This window comes from Nannospalax galili, unplaced genomic scaffold (assembly GCF_000622305.1).
Source record: "Nannospalax galili isolate Female #2095 unplaced genomic scaffold, S.galili_v1.0 scaffold381, whole genome shotgun sequence".
NCBI lineage: Eukaryota > Metazoa > Chordata > Mammalia > Rodentia > Spalacidae > Nannospalax > Nannospalax galili.
In genome coordinates this window covers 2,541,452-2,560,392 of record NW_008347312.1, presented here as the reverse complement: position 1 = coordinate 2,560,392, position 18,941 = coordinate 2,541,452, and the positions used below count along the sequence as shown (strand labels likewise).

The 18,941-nt window shown below is 39.0% G+C and overlaps 1 protein-coding gene across 4 annotated transcripts in view; it reads left to right on the top strand.

Annotated features, from left to right (window-relative positions):
- The first annotated feature begins 250 nt into the window (after positions 1-250).
- The window catches only part of Acsm3 (acyl-CoA synthetase medium chain family member 3), a 25,961-nt gene continuing 7,270 nt past the window's right edge, over positions 251-18,941 (top strand). Inside the window, exons 1-10 of one of the 4 annotated variants that reach the window (XM_029568654.1) lie at positions 251-361; positions 3,817-3,990; positions 6,234-6,304; positions 7,312-7,585; positions 8,153-8,363; positions 12,656-12,863; positions 13,476-13,619; positions 14,033-14,189; positions 15,236-15,315; positions 16,548-16,671. In XM_029568654.1, the coding sequence (XP_029424514.1) occupies positions 7,385-7,585; positions 8,153-8,363; positions 12,656-12,863; positions 13,476-13,619; positions 14,033-14,189; positions 15,236-15,315; positions 16,548-16,671 (1,125 nt within the window). In that variant the 5' untranslated portion in view covers positions 251-361; positions 3,817-3,990; positions 6,234-6,304; positions 7,312-7,384. The remainder of the gene's footprint in view (positions 362-3,816; positions 3,991-6,233; positions 6,305-7,311; positions 7,586-8,152; positions 8,364-12,655; positions 12,864-13,475; positions 13,620-14,032; positions 14,190-15,235; positions 15,316-16,547; positions 16,672-18,941) is intronic. The other 3 variants (XM_029568657.1, XM_029568655.1, XM_008843856.3) reach the window with 3 other exon arrangements.

Sequence of the window (18,941 nt, the reverse complement as noted above, 5' to 3'; positions counted from 1 at the left end):
GGATTCTAAGTGTGAGCCTCCAAGCACTGCTCCCTTTTCAGCAACTCTTTGAACAGTTCCTCTTGTGAACAAACGGCTTGTCCAGCCTACTGAAAGCTTGCTGTGTACTTAAATCATGACCTGTTAAGAAGGACTGGAAAGGATTATATAAACTTTCAGTGAACATGCTCCTCCCTCCAGAATGTCTCTGCCAATCAAGGAAAGGCACACAGGGCCAGTCCTGCTCTCTCTGATGGCCAAACTACTTCTACCTTGCACTTCTACCAAGACTAGAGCAGAGCTAAGAAATCGAGTTCCAAGGCTGCTCTTCTATGAAGCAGGTCTACTATCACCTCCAGCTGTGTGGGGCGCTGTATCTTTAGTGAGTATCCCATTTTCCCTCCTATGTAAGATTTGCTGCAACGGTACAGGCTTGCTTTATATATATCTGGCAAACAAAAGCATTGAATCCAGAAAATGTTCTTGTTAAAGTCATGAGCAGCAAAGGTGTTTCTCTCAGAATTTCTTAGCTGTTATATGATACACCATTTCATCAGTGATGAGGAGTAACCACACTTAGGAGGCTGCAAGGACACCAGCTAAGTATTTATGTTAAGCTTTTTGGTACTATGAATTTTTGATACTATGCGCATGTGTTTATATGATTAAAAAGTTTTAGAAAAAACTTGAGTGAGTAGGGGCTGAGTTTTTCATTGTACTCCGCTCAGTTGTACCTTGCTCAGTGGCAGATGGAAATTCATCTACATATCCAAAAATATGAAAGCTGCAGCTAAGAAACTATCTTTGGGAAACATACAAATGAAAAATCTAAGAAAATCAGTTCTCTCCAAGGACAAGAGCTCTATCTAGGTTGTGTATAGGAGAGGGTTAAGGCAGGGTCTTGTGGTTGAGAAGATGGTAGGGTTAAAAAAAACTTGTGAATTTCATACATGAATCTAAGGTGTTTTGACCAAATCCATGCCCACTCCCTCCCCCCCAACACCTCCAATATCTCCCCAGCACATTTTTCTGACAACTTAGTGTTCTTTCTTTCCTCTCCTCCTTCTCCTTCTTCTTCTTCTTCTTCTTCTTTCTCCTCCCTCCCTTCTTTCCTTCCTTTCTTTGTCTTTCTTTCTTTCTCTTTCTTTCTTTCTTTCTTTCTTTCTTTCTTTCTTTCTTTCTTTCCTCTTTTTAAATGGAGCTTTTTGCTACTCTAACATTCCCCCCCTCTGAAGCAGTAACCCTAAAATCTTTTAAAGGATTAGACTTTTGATATTTTTGACCTTTGGAATAGAGTATGTTGCTAAAAGCCCAAGGTCATTTTGACTTTTAGCTAAGAAACTGGCTACTTTTCTTTGGAGTCTTTTTACCCTAACTGCCTACCCAATTCCTGATGGTAGGGGTTTTATCTTGCTTTGAGGCTGTATATGTGCCAAACTACTGTCCTTACTCAGGCTACCTAGGGGGGGAGGGGTGTTATGGAGATGTGGGGAGGCTAAATATTCTTTGGCACTGCCATTTATATGGATCTAAAGCTTGCATTTCAGGTGAGACCGTAGATAGTTTCAATACCCCCCACCCCTCGCAGCCAGCCAGTGGTTCTTTTTCTTATAAAAATTTTTCTAAATAGTTCTGTGACTTGGTGTAAAAAATCAAAGTTTACCATGAAGAAGTTATCTTTTCTTTCATCTACAAAGAGTTCTACAAATGTGAAGCATGAAATTGTAGAACAGAAACTCATTGGAAAGACAGGAACTGATTGAGCTTTGTTGGGGGAAAAAGAAATATCACGGCTTTGATGAAAGTAGTATTGATATTTTGGGTTTGACTTGAAAAGTGCTTAAGTTTATTTTAAGTTTCAAGTAACTAGTCAATTTTCTTTTGTAATATGCATTTTTTAATTTTTAATGTTCAGTTGAGATAAGCTCTTTAAAAATGTATCGTATTGACCTCAGTACCCTCTCATCCTTCTGCTTGTACTGAAGCCCTTCTTCCAAAGTCCCCCATTTAATTTCATGCTCTTTGTGAGCTACTGAGTTTAATTAGGGTTGCTTGCATGGCATGGGTGGGTGGTGATTTATTGGAACATGAGCACCTTACCAGCTACACCACTGTATGTTTGAAAGATTCTGAATGCAGAGTTTTACATAGGAGACAGGGGAGAAATCATACCGAAATCTGATCGTTCTCAGATTTGCAAGATGAGTACATTGCATTTATCCCCAGTATAAACATTTGCATAGTTGTTTAATAGTCTGTAAACCTCTTGCGGGGAGACTAGCCCTGCCATGATCACAGCTGTATTTTCAGCGTTTGCTATTGGTCTGTCACATGGCAAATATTTAACAAGTATCTGGTGGATGAATGCGCATATAGTTCAGTTTGGGTACATGTGAGCTTGAGTATGTTTGTCTTTAACATGTTGCAATCAGTGCAAAATGCTTAGTGCAGCGCCAACTGTCATCAAAAATGGTGTGTCCCTCAAAATACCTTCTAAAATTGCCTTTCTTCTCTCTCATTTTGTTGCTTTTTTTAGTATAACAACTCATTTATTTTTTGTGTCATTTATATGTGTCTGTCTATGACAGTGGGGGGACCTTGTCTTTTTCATTCCCCAATACATTGTTTATATCTGTAGCATTTCAGGCATCCAGTCAATATTTGTTGAGTAAATAAATGAATTTACAAAGAAGGTGCCCCAAGATATTTGCCCTAACCAGTCCAAATTCTTACCCTTTATTTCAGTGGGATCAGAAAATGTTTATTATACTTCTTAACTATTTTAAAAATAATTTTTGTATTAGGAGAAAGGCTTGGGGCATTTCTTTTAGAGAAAATGGTTTCAGTTTTTATCTAAATTGCAAAATAATAGAGATGATTCAAGTGATCATTGATAGAGGACTAGATTAAAGAAATAACGGGCAATTGTTCACTATGATACAGCTATTTTTTTTAAAGGCAGGCTGAAGAGCTTTATGCACTAATAGTAAAAAGCCTCCAAAACTACATTATCACAAAGTTCTGAATAGACAAAATAGTGTGCGTTTTAGGCTACTTGATGTGTAAAACTGGTGTTGAAATAAGAAATATTTATAGGGCTGGAGAGATGGCTCAGGGGTTAAGAATGGTTGTTGATCTATCATAAGATCCAGAGACTGAACCCCAGCACCCACATCCCATGCCTCACCAAATGCCTATAACTCCAGATACAAAGGATCTGAGACCCTCTTCCGGCCAACACAGGCACCTGCACACATATGTATGCATCCACACACACAGTGAAAATAAAAGTAAATCTTAAAAAAAAGAAATGTCTACAGTCATATTTGCTTGAATGCATACAAAGAACCCCTGAGAACACATAGAAAAAACAGTGGCTCCCAGGAGAAATGAGTGGGATGAAATGGGGAAACTTCAAAACACAGTGAGGACATTTTTCTTTTATAGATTTTGAATCATTTGAAGACATTGTACCAAAAATTAAAAACCAAGACAAGTCTACTTCTAAAAACAATGTTTCATTAGTTGAAACTTTCAGTCCTTGAGTCTGAAAAAAGGGCAAAATTGAAAGAAGCTTCATTCTAATTCTGTTTAGAAGATGGATTACAGCCAAATGGGCAGGTAGTTACTTGCTGGCAGGCAGGCCAATGTCTCTCTCTCACGCTCTCTTTCTCTCTCTCTCTAGTCCCTGATACCAAACAGAATGATGTTTGAAGACCTGAAGACTTAACCCTGGGGAAACTGGTCCTCAGAAAGACTTTGTTTCTGTTCTAAAGAGCAGGATTGTCTCCTTACAGCCTGATATTTCTGTTAATGCTTTTTCTCCACAACCTTTAGGAAAAGGAACAGTGATAGGAAACACTTTATCAAACCTGGACCTGTAAAAAAAATCTTACCTTGGGAAAATTCCTCCTCAGCCTTCCTGTATTTTGATGCTATGTGTGAGTCCAGTTCTGAGCTGCTAGTGACACAAAGCAGCACAGTCCAAAAGAATTTCCTACAGCAGAAATGGTATGTCTGTTCTGACCAGTAGCTGGTAGCCCCTTGCCACATGTGGCTATTAAGTACACACAACTAGTGTGACCAATGAATTGAATTTTAAATAGTATTTAAATCAGCTGAATAAACTACCTCATGTGGATGGTGCAGGTAATTCTATAACTCTGGTTAAAGCAGCAAAGGCCCCTCTTAGGTCTACCACCATCCTGAGTTATTGAAATAAACTGCAGCTAAATATTCTCCCTTCTAGGAAAAGTCACTTATTTAGTCAACAGATATTTCTTAAGCACCTTCTATAAGTCACTGTGATATGACTGATGGGAACAGAAGCATGAGCATGACAGGCAAGGCCTCTGCTCTCATACAATCTACAGTCTGGTGCCATCAGCCAACAACAGCCCATGTGCTAATCCAGTCCACTGCCTGTTTCTTAATAGCTTGTGAACTAAAAATGGTTTTCACATTTTTAAGTGTTTGGGAGGAAACAGAACAATAATTAGTAATGCATGAAAATTACATTACATTCAACTTCCAATATTCATCAGTAATGTTTTGGGGAGAATTCAACCATACCCATTTATCAACCTCCATTACATCTATTATCAGCATCTATTGCAGAGTCAAGTAGCACAACAGAGACAATATGATCCATAATATCCCAAATACTTACTATCTTGGCTTTACAACATTTACCAACCCCTGTTCTAGTGAAAAGTAGTGGGCTAGGCACCATGATGCATAATGCATGGTTATTTTGCATTATCACATTCAGTCTTTGATGCAACTCTCAGAGGTTCTATTAGTCTCTTTACTGATAAAAATGTAAAGCTGAAATTCGGAGTTGTTAATAATTCAAATATGGCCACAGTTAACAAGTGCAAAAAGGACCTTATTCCATGACTGTATGACTCAATAGCCAATGGACTTAGCTAGAATACTATAGACCAGTACTTCTTGAACATACAAGTCCCCTAGTCACCTGGGGAATCTTGTTAAAATACTACAATCCACTGATTCAATAAGTCTGCAGTGTGGTCTCAAGACTAGCATTTCTGACAGTTTCAAGTGATCACAGATCCCAGCCTCTGGATGACTGATTCTCAACTAGGGTTATGCATTACAATTCTCAGGAAATTTAAAAAACATTTTTATTGATTCTTTGAGAGCTTCATACACTAATTTTGATCATATTCAGACCCCATCCTTCAGAACCCCCTACCAGCATCATTGTTTCAGACACATTCCCACTTCCCTGCCTGCCCCTCATTTCATGTCCTCTATTTTTTAATTCAATTAATGTTCTCCAAATGTCCTGGGGTATAGTTCATACCGTGGCACCTACCCAGCATCACAGGAAACTGACTCTTCCTTGCGCAGCACCTATCAATTGCCAATAGTTCCTCAGTCAGGGCTGGGACCTCTGTGGTTCAAATATATTTTGGAAATTAGTTTTGGAAATGAGCGATAATAAGTAAATGATATGCCAAGCCTAAAGAATGCATGGGATTTGTTTGTTTGCCTTTGTTTTTTTTAACCAAATTATCCCTATGGGCACAATAAATGCATGGGACGGGGAGGTTTGTAGAGAATGGATCGTGGATCTAGAGGCAATGCCAGTTACCTGTTAGTTCCTGTCAGGAAAGAAACTTTAGTAAAAAAATTAGGAACAAGAGAAGGGTGTTTATTCCATTCCTGTTCAATACGGTGCTTGAAGACTTAGCTAGAGCAGCAAGAAAGTGGAGGGGACAGAGGGGACACAAATTGGAAGGGAAAAGTCACTGTATCCTTACTTGCAGATGATATGATTCTACGTATAAAAGACCCTAAAGATTCCACCAGAAAAACTCCTAGAGCTGATAAGCACATTCAGCAAAAGAGCAGGCTACAAAATTAACACACAAAAATCTGAGGAAATTAAAAAAAAATATTGTACATAGATCCCACTCCCAAAGATGCTGATTTAATTGGCCAATGCCCCAGGCATTAAAGGTTTTTTTCAATTTTTAATTGAATTCTTGTGTATTTCATACAGAACATCTCAGTCAATCTTAATCATCTTTATTAAAGTTTTAATGAGATCTTTCCCAGTTATTCAAACACATAAACAGGATAGAGAATCACTGATCTGTTGCAGTCCTATTGACCCAAAGTAAAACAACTCAAACGAGTATAAAAGACCAGCATTCTAATTCAAATTCTAATGTAAGAGGGTAAAACCTATTGCATTCTCTGTTTGAGGTTTATTTTCTTTGCAGTAAAAAACAAGGAGGCTCAAGCTGAGTGATCTCAGAGGGATCAGTGACTTGTCAGGTTCTTGCACATAAAGGTGAGGCATCAGAAGTACCCAGGTTTCAAATGTATCCAGTCTATCAACATAACGCCCAACTCCCAGGTCCATTTAAATTAGAACTTGACTGATATCTGGTATTTTGTATTGTTTTGGCAATATATTAACACAGAAATAATCACTCCTAGCCAGGCTACCTTATCATACAGCTAGAATTGCAGTTAAAACTATGATTTCATGATTATGAGAGTAGTGTATGTTTCACTGTAGGAAAATTACAAGAAGTATAAAGAGGAGAGACTCAAAAGTGTCACAATGCCTAGAAGCCTAGAAGCGTATTTTAAATAGCCTCAGCCAAGTAAATGACATTGTGATCAAATGATTTCTCACAGAAGCAAGAAGGGTTGGGGGCTGGGAGGGATCTCCCCCACAGAATCCCTGAAGGTTGAAGCCCTGTTATTACATCTCCAAGCCTGGACTCGATGGTAGCGTAGGCTCTTATTGGGAGCATGGGAACTGCAGCCTATAAACTAGGCAGACTATAAACTTTGAAAGTGCTTTCATGCCTAATTGGTACTCGGCTGTTTTCAGTTTCTTCATCTGTAGCTAATCTGTGGCATGTCTATAAGTCTTTTTAAATCTGTGAGTGACAAACATTAGATCTGAAGCTATACTTCCATCGAGAGTGTGATAAAAATGGGTAACTCAGGTTTTCTGGACATTGAGAAATGCATGTAGAAAGCAGTAGTGTAGGGTAATCAGGAGAATGTTCTGGGCGTAGATGGATCTGGATTCAAACCCAGCCAATGCCTCTTGCTAGTCATTTTCTCTATGTGTAGATATAGATAATAGTATTTGCTTTACAGGGTTTGTCTAAGAATTTAGTGACAAAGAGTATATAAAATATCAAAGTGTTTGGCACCCAAGTATTCTCAGAAAATAGTGGTTGTGGATGATGATGAACCATTATGATAAAAATTACCTGCTTTGGGGTATGATTACTTTCCAAAAAAGACAAATACATGTCCTTTCTGTTTGTCTTTTAGATGGATTAGTCTCCATGGAAATCTAAAGTGCTAAAACACCCAACAAGACTGATGTAAGCTAGCTCTTGTCACTATGGAGATATTACTTCATGCCAGGTGTTTTCAGCGCCTAGCAATTCCTGGTCCTGTGAGAATCATCTATAAAGATTATAGAACAGTGACCCCTCAGAATTTTTCCAGCTATGAGTCCATGAAACAGGATTTCAGATTAGAGGTTCCAGAGTATTTCAACTTTGCTAAAGATGTTCTGGACCAATGGACCAACACGGAAAAGGTATGGAGCAAGGGCCAGTCAGACTACAATGTCTCATCCTGAAGCAATTTCTGCCTCTGGGGATATTTAGCAATGTGTGGGGAGATTTTTGTTGCCATGAAGGGACGAGTAGTGGAAGACAGCAGTCGCTACTGGCATCTAATGGACGGAGGCCAGGGCTGGTGCTCAAAGTTCCATCAAGTAAAGGTCAGCCCTCAGAACATGGACTTTTCTGGCCCCTAATGTCATAATCATGGCTGATTGAGAAAGCCTAGGTTACATAAATTATGTTAAAAGTGACTCCAAGGGTCAAAAATTACAAGACACACCCCCAAGGGAACAGAGGGATAGAAGAATTCTAACTTAGAACAATAATCAGGATAAATGAGAAAAGAGCTGGGCCAGAACTGACATGGCTCCCAACATCCAGGAATAAGGACCCCTGAATTATTACCACTTTCTCCATGTAAGTCCTGACTAATAACTGACTTGTGAGTTTTCTGCAGAAAGTATATACCATTAAGTCAGCTGAAAAATAATTTAACTGTGTGACAACCTCTAAATCCATGACTGATGTGCTTTTCTCAGGCTGGAAAAAGACTTTCCAATCCAGCCTTCTGGTGGATAAATGGAAGTGGAGAAGAGGTGAAGTGGAGTTTTGAGGAACTGGGATCTTTATCTAGGAAATTTGCCAACATACTTACAGAAGCCTGTTCCCTACAAAAGGGAGATAGAGTAATTGTGATTCTGCCCAAGATCCCAGAGTGGTGGCTTGCAAATGTGGCCTGCCTGCGAACAGGTTAGTGTTGTTTATACTCCTAATCACATTTAAACAAGCTAGGTGAGAGACTTATCCACATATCTAAGTAATCTTGAGGCACTGATTTGGGTACATTGTGCTGTTTGACAGCAATTATTGAGTTTCTACTGGTTACCATTTAAGCTCTAAAGGTCTTCAGGTGCATCCGGGAAGGTTACAGCTATTTCCCCATCATTGCTCTAATTTCTCCACCATGCTACTTCATGATCTCATGATGGCAAATGGTTTCAGGTGATGTCTGTGATCATTCCCATCTCCTCACTTTTCTGCATACTGTTTCCTGTGCTTGGAAAGCCTTCCTCTCAAATTAAAGTATATAGGCAACTCTTACCGAAGTTTCAAGTCTCAGTTTAGTGCTACCTTCTCAGATCACCACGCCCTGGATGTGTCAACCTAGATATTGTCTTCTTTAAACTCCCTAAAGTAATATGTATTTCTATTTAAACTTTTTGGGATACAGTTTGCCCACAATCTGTCATTCCCAGAAGGCTATATATGCTTCTGAAAGGCCGTTACTATAGCATATCCCTGCACCCGCAGTGGTTGTTATATAGTAAATGTTCAGTAAAGTATTTGTTGAATTAATGTTCCTATTATCATAATATATTATTGTATTAAATGACGATTCTTCCACTAGAGAGGCATTAATGTATTTCATATATATATATGAATTATATCCTGGAGAAAGAGAGCCTGTTATCAAACAGTTTTTTTGCAAAATGATTGCTTTTGTGAGTATTGCTTAAACTCACTTTCTTAGGTGACTGTTTAACTTCTAGGACCAGATATCCACAATTAGTACAATATGGGGTACGATTAAATGGCTACTGGAAAATCTTACAAGGGAAAACAAAATAGAAGGAACAAATGGATTTGAGAAATGAACAGACTCTAGGAGTGGCCTCTTCTGTTTGTTTTGCTTTGAAATCATTAGTATCGTAAGTGTTGGAGGCAGAATTTGATGGCTACAACTTAGGATAAGCCAGTCAGATGAGGTCAGAGGCCACTTTACCTGATTCTATCATGGTTCCTGGGGCTCTTGACAGAAAGAAAGCAAATTCTCTTAGAAGGATGAGAGGGAGGCAACAAATGGCAAATCCAATGTTCTAAGAATGTTAGGCAGAATTAGAAATGAACTCATAGTCATTTGTTTTCCTCATCATTTCCCACTTCATAAATAAATAACTAGAGACTGGAGAGATGGCTCAGTGGTTAAGAGCACTTGATGTTCAATCATGAGGGCTAGAGTTTGGATCCCAGCCTCCATGGTAGGTGGCTCACGAATACCTGTAACTCCAGCTCCAAGACATCCAATGCTCCTGGCCCCTGCAGGCCCCTGCACATACATTTGCATACACTCACAAAGACAAACACACATATGCATGCTCACACACACATAGATTTTTAAAAAATCTTTAAAAAATATAAATAGCTAGTTGAAAATTGAAGTCCTAACTGAATAGGACTGAAGTTCCTCATATATTACAGGACTACATATATGATAATAACAAGGTAAAGAAAGGCAAAATCCTGGCTAATATATCAGTCTGGAAAAGGGCTGCCTAAGGATGAGTGTGACACAGAGAGAGAAATTAGGGGCAGGGTACACTGGAGACTGCAAACATCAGTTTCTTACAAAAAGCGGCATATAATGCTTATTTGCAAATTTCAAACAGAAATTATACATATATTCTTTATATATTCCTTTTCATGTGTGATGTATTTTGCAACTAAATTTTTTATTTTTATTTTATGTGTTTTGCCAGCATGGATTTAAGTGCAGTACATGTGTACAGTGCCCACAGAGGCCAGAATCAGGCATTTGATCCCCTGAAACTGGAGCTAGAGATGGTTGTTAGATGCTAAGTGGGTGCTGGAACCGAACCTGTGTCCTCTGCAAGAGCAGCTGGTGATCTTAGCTGCCAATCCATCTGTCCATCCCCATAATGCCCAAAGAACTATCTTGCCAGCTCATTAAGGAAGCTTAAAATGTTTGAGAATGAATTATTAAATGACAGACAAGTAGAATGAGTTTTAATATGCTTTCAAAAGAGGAAAGGCTCATGGCAGTGAAGGAAAGCAATGTTCAACTACAGTTCTCCAAGTGCAACTGTGGACCAGCACTATCAGTATCACTGGAAATTAGCCAATACAAAAATTCTTCAGCCCCACTCAACAACTCAGCCGAATCTAAAACTCTGGCATGCAGCCCAGAAATTCGTGTTTTAACAAGCCCTGAGGAGGTTCTGATGCATGTTCAAGTATGAAAACCACTGAGACAGAAAGTAAGACTCCATCTAACTGGAGGTCTCAGAGGATGACAAGAACAACGATGAGCTGATGGTACCTGGCTGCTCTCCTAACGTGTGGAGAGGAGAGCTCTGAATCTTGGGGTGATAGGATCAGCAGTATGCTTGTGCATTCCTGGCAACAAACTTAGTAATGTTTCCTATAATAGTTAAGATCATGCATTATATAAGAAGGTTATTTTAAGGATATGATGTGAATTGTGTGTTGACAGAATTTAATTATCTAAGGTAAATGCGTAAAGTGCTTTTAGACAGAAAATGCTGGCAGAAGGCTTTCTGTTAACGTAGACTAGTTCTGTTTGTCTGTTTGTTGTCGGAGCCAGGGTCTCATTATGTAGCAAAGGCTGGTCTTTAAATCACTATGTATCCCAGGCTACCTTGAACTCCTGATCCTCCTATTTTGGTCTCAGTAGTGCTGAGATTATCCCATTTATGGCCATAGTAGGCTAATTGTTATCTGTAAGCACAGCATTTCTAAGGAATAACCATAAAGAAAATCTTCAACAATTGTTGCATTGCTTTTATTAAAAAGGAAAGATATCTGGGCATGGTGGCACATGCATTTAATCACAGCACTCAGCAGAGGCAGGTGGATCTCTGAGCTTGAGGGTGCCTGGTCTACATAGTAAAACCCTACATTAAGAAAAAGGAAAGATCTTCTGAAGTACTTTGTGTTGTGGTCCAATCTGTTGCCTGAAGAACCATGTAAAAACTAGTTCTTTCCAAAGTGAAAAAATGAGCCAGTGTCAAGAGTCCTGGTATAGTGGGCATGTATTCTCTCCAACTTCTTTGCCCACTTTATCACCTTGAAAGGGCAAAAACCATTCAGAAGTAAGCACCATCTACCTGTCTTTTGAGGATTGGGCACTAAAAGTGATGGAGCTCAGAAGACAGATTGGTGGTAGATATACAGTTAGGTAGGTAGACAAATAAATAAATGATATTCTTTAAAAGTTCATTATTTGAATAAAAAGGACCTGTATTGAGTTTTATTTTCAACTCTTTACATGCTTTAGCTCATTTAATTCTTGAACAATCCTACAAGGATTGTGTTTTATAATACCAATTTTATAGAAGCAGAAACTGAGGATCGCAGAGGTGAAGGGACTGATTCAAGACAAAGGTTTATGGGCGTTTGGCTCTAGGACCCTTTTAACATTACACTATACTTTACAGTGTAGCATACCACAGACAAAAGATGCATGCCTCAGTAAAATAAAACAACCTGGAGAGATGGCTCAGTGGTTTAAGAGCACTGACTGCTCTTAAAGAGGACCTGGGTTTGGTTCCCAGCACCAATATGGTGGCTAACAATCATTTGTAACTACAGTTCCAGGGGATCTAGTATCCTCTTCTGACCTCCATGGGCATTGCATGAGTGCACTCATACATGCAGGCAAAATACTCATACACATAAAATATAGATTTTAATAAAATAAAATATAAATAAAGCAATCGTGTGCATTGTAAGAGGTGCTGGACTGAAGTGGTCAAGTGTCTAGCTCTGGAGTCAGGCTGCAGAGTTCAATTCCTACAATGTTAACTTGTTATGTAGAAGAATTAGACAGGCCATGTATAACTTTTTACATTTTGAGATGTTTGGATGGGAACTGAATGAGTTAAAATATGCAAAACAGAACAGTACCTGGCACTCAAGCACACAACCAATGCTAAATATAACTTTTCAATCAAAACTCTTTCAAGCTCAATGTTATAGGTGTTCTTCAAATATAGGATAATTTTGTAACATGTAATACTCTCTCCTGTTAGGGAAAAGGCTTTAGACTTTGAGAACTCTAGAAAGGCAAAATCAGAATAACTAAAGACAGATAACTATCTTCCCTAGTAAATTCACTAACTCATTCTGAGAAACACAGAATGTGTGTGTGTGCTATTCACACTATCTTACCATAACAGAGGATAACCTTTCTTCTAAATACTGTTTCTTTTCTACTCCTTTAGGGACAGTTTTAATTCCAGGAACCACTCAACTGACCCAGAAAGACATCCTCTACAGACTACAGTCTTCGAAAGCAAAGTGCATTATTACTGATGATGTGTTAGCCCCAGCAGTAGATGTTGTGGCACCTAAATGTGAAAATCTCCACTCCAAGCTAATTGTGTCTCAGCACTCCAGAGAAGGGTGGGGAAACCTCAAGGAGATGATGAAGTGAGTAGCCTTAACTCTACAATAATTTCCCACAAAGAAAGACAATAACAGAAAGTACTCAACTCAGTAGTAGTAAGGCAAATTAAAGCAACAGGTAAAGAGACTGATTGGTGAACAACAGTGGTAAGTTTTAAGGCAGAAAGGGGTCTGGGATAGGTTGTGAGTACAAAGAAGCAGTCCCTGAAAATGGAAAATAATGTACAAGAGGATCATTGTGTTCTCTTGGAATCAATATCTACAAAAGAAAGGAGGGATGCAGGATTGAGCAGAGGAAGAAATTAATCTTCTATGTATTCCGTATGAACCTCTCAGCCAACATAATGGGAACTCTGGGCTTTGGACAGATTCTCAAAGCTATTCGGAGCTGTAGCAAGAGATCCTGCTTCTGTTCACCAGCACTGATCAGTTTCTGGAAGTAGGCTGGCCTCACGGAGGCATGATCTTGAAGGAGACAGCTCATTTCAGGAAAGTAGCAGGATGGAAAGCGAGGTAGTTTTACCACTGAATGCAAGTCACTGATTCATAAGATGAAGAGGTCCAAGTAGATGGTTCTTCAAATCCTTGTTAGAGGTTGTAGAATCACACAGAATCACTGTCGATTTTCCTTTGCAGATATGCCAGTGACAACCACACTTGTGTGAACACAAAACATAATGAGATGATGGCCATCTACTTTACTAGTGGGACAACTGGACCGCCTAAGATGATTGGACACACCCACAGCAGTTTGGGTTTAGGATTATCTGTAAATGGAAGGTACTTCCACAGAATTGCAGCTAAAAGTATAAACTGCAAACAGAGTGGTTTGTGTACTGTTTTTTTTTTAAAAAAAATATTATTTTTATTTTATGTATATGCATGTATTACCTGCATATAGGTAAGTGCACCCATGTCAAGCAATGTCCGCAAAAGTCAGAAGAGGCTGTTGGATCCCCTGGGACTGGAGTTACGGACAGTTGTTAGCTGCCACATGGGTGCTGGGATTCAAACCTGGGTCTTCTGCAAGAACAACCAGTGTTCTTAACCACTGAGCCATCTCTCCAGCCTGTGTACTAGCTTTTAAAATTTCACATTTTATTAATTTATACACATAAATTTATTCATACAATTATACACATGCAATTCCTAAAAGTTTAACAAACATATATCAGGGCTATTTATTTTTCCAGGTTCTGGCTGGATTTGATACCCTCAGATGTGATGTGGAATACTTCAGACACAGGCTGGGCAAAGTCTGCATGGAGTAGTGTTTTTTCTCCATGGATTCAAGGAGCATGTGTATTTGCACACTATTTGCCCCGTTTTGAGCCAACTTCTATCTTACAGGTAAGGCAGCACATAGGAAGTTCACATTTAGGAATGCGTTGGCATTTACAGTATCATTGATGGGACTGGCAAATAAAGCAACTTACAGAGATGAGAGTAAACATGATTTAAGACATTTTACATATGAAAAATCCCTAAGTCTAAAATGACAGAGAAATGTGTCAGTGCATTTACATAAAAATAAGCATTCTGTGCTGGTCCTTGGACAGGACTCCTATATTAAGTTTCACCCACCAGGGCTCAGGGACCATCTCGGAAGAGGGGGGTGGAAAGACTGTAAGAGGCAGGGAGCAGGTGCATGAACATATGGAAACAGAGTCCTACAAGCTCCTGGGACCCTGCTCATATGGTGTCAGCATACATAAGTCCTATGCAATCTCAGGCAGACAAAAACCCACCATAGAACTGGGGAAATGAACAGCAGACCCCAATCTTAGCTGAAGAAACATTGGCAATTGATGACTGCTAGGTGAGGAAGAGCTGAGCTTCCTAAAACAAGAGACTCTCGATAGGATGACTAGACCTCAGTGGATGGACTTTCTCTGAGGAACGCCTGGGGACACTGACTTGACACAGGCCTTAACACGGATGACAGAGTATATGGGTTCCAGTGGCAGGGCTATGGGAGGGTGCCAGTGGGGACGAGAGTATAAAGATGATTAAGATTGTTTGAGCTATCCTGCATGAAATACATGCATATTCAATAAAAACAAATTTTAAAAATTATTGTTACCTTTTAACAAAAACATTCTGCTATGCCTCCCATAGGTTGAAATACTTTAGCTGCAGCAAGAGCTTTGGGGAAGGAGAGTCAGTTTTCTCTAAGAGTATGATCACACCCAGAGTATGTGGGTAGCAGAAATTGAACTCAAATGAAAAAAAAAAAAAAAGGACACAGAGTTGGGTGGGTAGGGAAGGGGAAGGTGGACCTAAAAGGAGTTGGGCAAGGGGAGGTAAATATGATCAAAATACATTGTATGAAATTCTCAAAGAAATAGTTTTAAAAAAGAGGAAACAAAACAGAATTTTCTTTTTCTAAATTGCAGACACTTTCCAAGTTTCCCATCACAGTCTTCTGTTCTGCGCCAACTGCCTATCGAATGCTTATACAGAATGATATGACCAGGTAAGACATGTCGGTAAATAGGCATTTAGTGGGGGGGAAGAGGAGGAAAAGGAAGGTAGAAATAAAAGAACTCTGCGTAAAACCAGAGTTCCTGACTACTAGGTGCAGGTTTAGCACTCCCCTCTTCTTCCTCCTTTGCCTTCTGGCTGATGTACTGTAAATGGTTCTTGTGTCCAGAGCAGGTTCCCACAAACATGGATAGGAAAGGGATGTTTGGGCCCTGTCTAGAGCTCTGAATCCATTGGCTATGGATAAAAAGGGAGTTACTCTTTGAGGTGACAGTTGTTACCTGAGCTAAGATGGCAGAGAGTTTGTTCCTCTTTTGGGATCTTATTCCAATGAACAGAAGAGAGGTTTCATGTTTTAAAATGATTCCATTTGAAATGGATGGTTGGTTCTCTGAAAAGAAAAAAAGAATGGTTTTACTGTGCTCAACAACTCTATATGTGCTGTTGCAAAGTTCAGCTCTTCTCCAGAGGAAATAAGACATAGTTTATTCCGAGCCAAATATAATTGACCAAGACCTGGAAACATGAATTCAGGATACCCTGAATGGCATGTTCCACTGTGGAAGAGATTACATGAACTTGTATAGTTGCAAAACTAAAGAAAGTCACAACGCAACGAATTTTCCAAATATATCAGTAGAGACATCAAGTAAGCAGGCTGCAGGGGAGCAGGGAGCAAGGAGGGGATCTCTTCTATAGGTTCTAGATGCTATGCTATTCTTAGCTTTAGAATTGGTGGATGCTAGTGGTCTGCCAAGTCTAAGAATATAGTCCAAAAGTTTTACCAAATAAAAAAAGACATTAAACATAGATATTGGCAATAAATGATTGTTAAAGGGACTAAAGATAGCCAAGGATAATTTTTGGCTCTAGATCTACGGTATTCCATCACACCTCAGTCATGAAGTTCTGCCACTCAGTTAGTCTGTGAGAACTTCTATATAGAAATGGCTTCTTCAGAGAACTTCAGTTAACAGATGTGAGGAAAATTTAATTGATGGTTTAAAATATTATGGTGGTACCTTCCCTAAGAATGGCACGGTGTTTCTTTGCAGCAAGTGATTCCCCCACCAAAAACAGGGGAAAAGAAAAAATAAAGTGATATTGTTTTAGAAGTTATATTATATTAGAATGATCTGCTTATTTTGTATTGTCAATAGTCCTAATTTCCATTTCTTGCCATTTTTCCTCTTAAACCTAACTTCTTACCTGTTTTTGGAGAAGCTATAAGTTCAAAAGTTTAAAGCACTGTGTGAGTGCTGGAGAACCAATCAACCCTGAAGTAACAGAACAATGGAGAAAGAGGACAGGCTTAGACATCTACGAAGGATACGGACAGACGGAAACGGTACCTGACCTCACTGAAGACAGGGCTGAACTTGACTTAGATAAATAAAAACAAAGTGTCTACTATGTCCTTATGATTGTTTGAGGAATAAGGAAATGGTGTGGCTAGGAAACAATACAAAAAGCAGTAATGAAAAGCTTGAGAGAACCTAATTGCAAAAAAGCTCTATAACAGACACAGTTGTTTAAATGTACATTTTTAAGAGTTTTTTTTAATTGCTTGTGAATTTCATACAATATATTTTGATCAATTTTAGATCCCCTCCTGTATTGGCATCCCCTTTTCCTAACCTCCCATCAAATTTATATACATCTATATATACACATATGTATACACACACATATATATGGAATATGAAGGTCTATAGAGTCATACCCTTCAGTGTGGGTCCATCCACTGGATCCTGGTCAACCTACCAAGAATCTCACCCTTAGATGAGACTGAATCTCCCCTTCCTAGTAGTCATCGGTTGCCAGTAGTTCCTCAGATAGGGTTGGGTTTTTTTTACCCACTTCCCCAAGTCTATGTTGGGATTTTATCTGACTTGAGCTTATGTGGGACATCTCCATGTCATCAGCATTGTTGTGAGTGTAAATAAGCAACTGCCCAGCTGTCTGGAAAACTCTGTTTTCTTGTGGTCATTCACCCACTCTGGCTCTGACAATCTTTCCACTCCCTCTTCTGCAATGATCCCTGAGCCTTGAGAGGCAGATGTTTGACATAGATGTTTCATTCAGGGCTAGCAGTCTGCACCCTTATTCTCTACACTTTGGCCAGTTGTGGTTTTCTGTGTCAGTCATCATCTGTTGTATAAGGATGATTCTCTGCTGAGAGTTTTGAGATGCATTGATATATGGGTATAACAATGTCATTAGAAATCATTTTAATACTGTATTTATTTAGCACAATAGTTGCATTAAGTTTTCTCCCATGGCCTGTTGGCTGTCTATCCTCAGACTCTAGGCCTGCTATCAATGTAAGGTATGGGCTCCATCCTATAAAATGGACCTTAAATCCAATTAGAAAGTAGTTGATTATTCCTATAATATTTGTGACACCATTACACAAGTAGGCATATCTTCCAGGTCAGTTGTTGTAGCTGGCAGGATTCACAGCTGGGTAAGATTCATGTTAAATTTCCTCTTCAAGGTGCTCATATGGCACCTTTGTATAGCACTATGAAAGCTAGACAGTAGAGATGAGGCTCTGAAGTCAGCACCAGCTTGATTTCTCCTTATTTGTTCTACAGTTCATGTTTGCAGTGTTTTCAGCAATAGGGTCTTACTGTGATGTTCTGGAGGTAACCAAGAGCAGAGGCGATGACCAGTAATTTTAAGAGAAAAACTACTATTCATTGGTCAGGGTGAGGACAGTCCAGTATTTTTAATGAAAAAAAAATTGGATCTATGTGATAAGGAACTTAGGACCGCCATAAAAGAAAGCTGTGACTGAGCTCCTTATTTCCTGAAATATTAAGTCTGCTGGACACCTTCTCAACAAGAAGTCTCCAAAAGGGGTTCTTTAGCCCAGTTAGTAGAGTGCTTGCTTGCCTGCATGCCTGACCTCCTGGGATCAATTCCCAACACTACGTAACCTGGGCATGGTGGTGCACACCTGTAATCCTAGGACTGTGAAGGTAGAAGGAGGAGGATCAAGTTCAAGGTCATCCTCACCTACATAGTAAATTTAAGATCTGGGCTACATGAGCCACCATCTAAATAAACGAATGCATAAATAATAAATTAAAATAAAATGGGTTCTTTAAAGGGTTTATGGAGATAAGAAATTCTAGGGGGTTGTAGCTCAATGACAGAGCACTTTGCTAGCACATGCAAGGCTCTGAGTTCAATCCTCAGCACCACCACCAACAGTAGAGTTCTAGAGAAAATTTTATAAAATAATAACATAGTGGTTATTTTGTACCAGAAGGAGGACTAAGATGGAACAGATATGGGAAAAGTTGAAAAAGTTTTCACAATGTGTCTTTATAAGGCTTGGACTTATAAACCCTCAGAATTATTACTGGGTCAAAATTTGAAATTCCAAAATTAAATAACAACAAAAATTGACAAATCACTTAAATACAGCCAGAATAATAACCATGGTGCTAAAACCTGACAAATCATTTAAAGACAATCAGCACAATAGCCATTGTATTAGTCTAAGTTCAAATGTTAATATTAATACTCATATTTTTTTAAATATGGATATTTTAGAAAGTATGAATTTTTGTTTTATGTCTTTATCATGTATAGTGGTAACTTGTCAAT